Source organism: Centruroides sculpturatus, unplaced genomic scaffold, assembly GCF_000671375.1.
Source record: "Centruroides sculpturatus isolate CEXI.00-Female unplaced genomic scaffold, Cexi_2.0 scaffold641, whole genome shotgun sequence".
NCBI lineage: Eukaryota > Metazoa > Arthropoda > Arachnida > Scorpiones > Buthidae > Centruroides > Centruroides sculpturatus.
Genome location: NW_019384888.1, coordinates 122,057 through 127,580, shown reverse-complemented (window position 1 = coordinate 127,580; position 5,524 = coordinate 122,057). Strand labels below are relative to the sequence as shown.

The following is a 5,524-nucleotide window of genomic DNA, read 5'->3' as shown; positions in this document are numbered from 1 at the left end:
TGCACTAACTGCTCACTATGGAACCATCAAAACTGGTTCCGAGGGTCAACTTGACCCCTATAGACGAGGAACAGGAGGATTCCTGCAAAGCCCTCGATCATCCAAACAACAACAACAAGGAAGAAATTGAGGACACTCTCATAAGGGAGGCCAACAAACTGCTGGGTATTGTTATGGAACTGTGCCCTGAGCACACAAACACAAACGTAAAGCAGGAGAGGCTTAAAATTAGAGAAAGTGTAGCCAATATGTACGGGTTTCTGCACGAGATGTTTGCCATTGTGAAGGAGACCAGAAATCAACGAAAAAAAGGCTACAAGGATAAAATACAACAACTAACCCATCAACCATCGCAGCAGCCAACTTATAGCGATGTAATAAAAAGAAACATCAAACCAAGTGTGACCACTAAGAACATTCAAAAATCATTGCACCAAAAGATTAACAATGAAGGCACTGGGGGTTCTCACGCAGTCCTGGTGTATCCAAAGGCCTTGGACAACGAAGGAACACAAACCAACATGGAGAAAGTCACCGAAGAACTCAAGCAGAAAATAGAACCGCATAAATTAAAAATAAAAATCAAGGCTGTTAAGGAAATCAAAGACAACGGTATATGTATTAGGGTTGGCGATAGAGCACAAAGTGAAACTCTCGAAAAGGCCATCAATCAGATACAAATCTTACAAAACAAGATAACATGTAAGACGTCAGAGGGTAGGAAACCACGTATTATACTATTAAATGTACCGCAATCGGTCCCGGAAGATAGTGTGATAGACTACGCCTACAACCAGAACGACATATGGGGCAGTATAGGAAAGGAGGAATTTAATAACGAATGTAGAGTTAGTACCATAATAACAAGAGGCAAACATACGGAGAACTGTAGGCACATAGTCATAACTGCATCTCCCACTATACGAAACATTCTAATCCGGGAAAAACACCTGTCCATTAACTGGGCCACTATTAAAGTGGATGACTTCATCCCTCTACTCAGATGTTACCGATGTTGTGGTGTCGGCCATATGGCCAAAAACTGTGACAAGGATCAACATTGTACACACTGCGGAAAGAACCACAAATTTACGGAATGCGACAGACTGAACGAGCCTCCATGCTGTATCAACTGTCATAATAATAACAAAATGCAGCCAAACTCGAAGAAACATCCTACTAACCTTGGAGCACTACACCCAAACTGTCCTATGACAAAAAAACTGAAGGAAACAGCCATTAAAAGAACTGACTATGGCCTATAACGACTTACATCACAGTACCCAGACTAACATCCATACTAATCAAATGCAAGACAACAATATCATCAACATATTACAGATCAATACTCAGAAGAGCAAGGCTGCATGCTCACACCTCATCCATACTGCTAACGCCAGGAACATCGACTTAATTTGTATCCAGGAGCCATACCACATAAATAACAGCATAGTTAGATTTGGCCGTTGGAATGTACTTTCTGGAAATGGAAACACAACTCCAAAAAGTGGCATCATCTGTTGTAATCCCAGACTTGACATCGCTAAAATCCCGCACTTATGCACCCAAAAATTGACAACGGTTATTCTTCAACTCACCGACCCTATCATTATTATCAGTGCGTACTTTTCACCTGAAGACAGAGACGAGGACTGTATCAAAGAACTCTCGGACACTTTACGAAAAATTAAAAACAAAAATTTTATTGTCATGGGAGATCTGAACGGCAAGAGCCCCATTTGGTTCCACGAAAAAGAGGACCGAAGGGGCAGAATGATATCCGATGTCATGGAAGAATTTAATTTAATATCAACGAACATGACTACTTATCCCACGTCCTATACCCCACATGCCAAAGGGTGGACTGACGTCTGCCTTGTCTCCGACAATCTATCACACAAAATAGAAAACTGTGAAACCCTGCTTTGCCCTTCTGCCAGCGATCACCGTTTCATCCTGACACAAATTACCCACGAGGCTTACGCCAATAACAACCAGATGAACTCTTTATCAAACTAAACAGACTAACTGGACAGTCTTTAAAGAGGAATTCGCCGAAAACTGACGTAGATATGACTTCCCATTAGTGACCACTCATGACGAAATGGACAACTACGCCAAGTTTTTCACTGACGCACTTATCAAAGCTGGCAGGAAAGCACTTCGTCTCAGAAAACTACCACCAAGAAGAACACCATGGTGGGACGACTCATTAAACCAGAAAAAGAAGGACATTAACAAACTTAGGAAGAAATACACAAGGGCAATTAACGAAAATGATAAACAACATTACAAGGAAAGGTACAAGGATGCCCTCAAACACTACAAGAAACTTATAAACAAGGCCCGTACCAACTCTTGGAAGAAATTTTGCACCGAGTCGAACAAAAACGGACCCTGGGACCTTCCATACCATCTCATTATGAAAAAACATAAGAACACCTTCCTACTGGACATATTTGCTCACGATAATGACAACAACAACACAACTGATATTGACATTGAAAATAACATCAAAGACATCCTCAAGTTTCACTTCCCGGAAGACAATCAAGAGGAAGACATGGAGAGCCATAAAGATACTAGAAAAAATATCAAGGAAACAACTGACAATCCTAATGACAATCTCTTCTCTTTTAGAGAGATCAAAAAAGCCCTCAAGACCATGGCAAACAAGAAAGCCCCAGGTGTGGACAGTATCACTTCGGAAATGCTGAAGGAAGCGTACAATGCAGTCCCCATTGCATTTGTCCACATTTTAAACACGTGCCTCACCACTGGTTTCTTTCCAACCAGTTGGAAGATCGGAAATATTAAACTAATCCCTAAAACTGATAACCCGGAGGGGGCTAGAAGCTATAGACCGATCAGCCTGTTACCCACCATGGGTAAACTTCTTGACGGTCTTTTAATGGACCGAGTTAACTGGCATCTCAACATAACAAAACAACAAAACGCCAACCAATTCGAGTTTCGACCAGGCAAATCTACTATCGACGCTGCTTTGAAAGTAAAAAGGATTATCCACGAGGCCTGGAATAAAAACCAACACACGATTCTAGTAAGCATAGATTACCACAAGGCGTTCGATCACTTATGGTGGCCGAGTGTCCTTAAGCGTCTCTGTGACACAAACTGCCCGAACAACCTATATAAATTGATCAATGACTATTTAAATAACAGAAAAATTATGTACATCAGCAATAGCTTTACTATCACCAGGAATACCAACAGAGGTTGCCCCCAGGGCTAGCGAAGCGGCCCTGGACTTTGGAATCTTGTATTCGACGATTTACTCAACACTATTACTTCGAATGAAACCGCGACACTCCAAGCCTTCGCAGACGATCTACTCCTCACAATTTCCCATCATAACGTGGACAGACTTGAAGAAATAACCAATGTTTATCTCGATAAAATACACAAATGGAGTCAAGATAACAAGCTACCAATCAACCACGAAAAAACCGTTGGGATGGTGTGCACCAGAAAAAACAAACGCACTAGATTACAGAGACCACCCAGAATCTTTATTGGGGAGAAAAAAGTCAAAATCCAACAAGAAATTAAGTACCTGGGGATTTATTTTGATGAAAAGTTAAATTGGCACACCCACGTCAAAAACATCTGTCATCACATGGAGAAAAAAGTAAACCTATTAAACTGGATCACCTCTAAAACCTGGGGCCTCAATTACACCAACACCAAATTTATCTATAAGGCGGCGGTTGAACCCGCCTTGTTGTATGCAGTTCAGGTTTGGCACGAGGCGCTAAACAACGTCCATATGAGACGCAAATTGACCTCGATCCAGAGAAAGTACCTTATCAAAATAAACAGGGCCTACAACACGGCCCCAACTAGTGCACTACAAGTGTTGGCCAACTTACCTCCAGTGCATCTTCAAGCAAAACAACTAATCTGGTACTGGTACCTTACAACGAAGAACAACCAAATGGGAAACCACCCTCCTGAAGATGACGACATAAACTTTAATATAATCGAGAGCAACACTCACATTGACAGACATAACAATAACTATGGAATAGACAGAAAATTAAAAAAGGACAAAAATAACTACCATCCAGCAGACACCATCAATTTTACTATACAGTGGGACGGCGAGAGCGACAGTAATTATAAAGCCAAATGGATAATTTATACTGATGGCGCTAAGAACAAATATGGAACCGGCGCAGGATTCACCATTAAAAACTCTGACAACAAAACCCATTACCAATGCTACTATAAACTCTCTCATCATTGTACTAATGCCCAGGCCGAGGTGTGGGCAATTTTGAAAGCCCTTCAGTATATCATCAACAACCAGGACATTCACAAAGGTAGCATTTGTATTCTCACCGATAGCAAAACAGCCCTCCACTGCCTTAACAATACCAGCAACCCTACTCTTTTAACTCACTGTCTTCTCACCACGGCTAAGGCCCTGGGCAACATCTGCAACCTAAAATTCGCATGGGTACCTGCTCATAGTGGAGTGGACGGCAATGAAATGGCGGACAAGTTGGCAAAACTGGGCGCCAACACTGACATCCCGCCATCCTTCACGGACATCCCCCAACGGATCCTAAAGCAACTGATCAACTTAGTCAACACTATTTGGCAAAGAGACTGGGAGAAGGCAGATACCGGAAGGAACTGCTTTCTTTTCATCCCCACCATCGACATCAGAACAAAAGCCAGATATTTCATCCCCAACAAGCCTATAACCCAGGTTCTAACAGGTCACGGGAACTTCCCCTCCTATTTGTGTAGGTTTGGGTTGAAGGACACAGACAAATGCTCCTGCTCCAATAACATCTCTGGTGATGCCATACATTTCGCATTCAGTTGCCAAACCTACGATGACCAGAGGGCAACCCTCATGAAAAACTACCTTCTCAACAACAGCAGCTGGCCACCGAACCCTGCAAAAATCTTCCAAAATAAAGACTTATGGAAGGACTTTACTGACTACATTAATAAGACTGGAGCCCTCATCGAGCACTACACCGGCGGAAACAACACAGTTAGCGACTACCAGACTAACGAAGAAACAGAAGAGGACGACACTGATCGAGACACTCTCGACGAAGACGACCTCGACTAAGTGCTAGTTTTATACAATTGTAAATATTGCACCTATTCTTTACCTGTTTTATGATTGTTCAAATTTAATTTGTAATTATACTGTACAAATTTGAATCATTGTATTATTATCGTAACCATTTCAACTATGTAAAAGCGATCAGAGCTCGTCTGATATGTTCCTTGTAAATATTGTTATTTCCTTTGTTTACCATGTATTCTTTATGTATTTTCTATGTATTCTGTTCATCTTTTTTGTATTGTGTAATTTTGTTTTATTCAATAAATGCCGGTGCAAGACGCTCTCTGATCTCATGCCTTCTATTCACCCTATCCTATCTTACTATCTTTCACACTTCTCATCTCAAGCTGTCTCTTCCTTCAAACTCCAACAGGGCATAAGACTGTATCAAAACGGTCAGCCCTCTACCATCTT

General features: G+C 41.6%; 2 protein-coding genes across 2 annotated transcripts; both read left to right on the top strand.

Annotated features, from left to right (window-relative positions):
* Positions 1-1,308: 1,308 nt before the first annotated feature.
* On the top strand, positions 1,309-2,019 carry LOC111631160. The gene has a single exon (XM_023375360.1). It carries the CDS (start codon positions 1,309-1,311, stop codon positions 2,017-2,019), a length of 711 nt encoding a protein of 236 aa, XP_023231128.1.
* A 1,433-nt stretch (positions 2,020-3,452) lies between these two features.
* On the top strand, positions 3,453-5,110 carry LOC111631159. The gene has a single exon (XM_023375359.1). It carries the CDS (start codon positions 3,476-3,478, stop codon positions 5,108-5,110), a length of 1,635 nt encoding a protein of 544 aa, XP_023231127.1. The 5' UTR covers positions 3,453-3,475.
* The last annotated feature ends 414 nt before the right edge of the window (positions 5,111-5,524 follow it).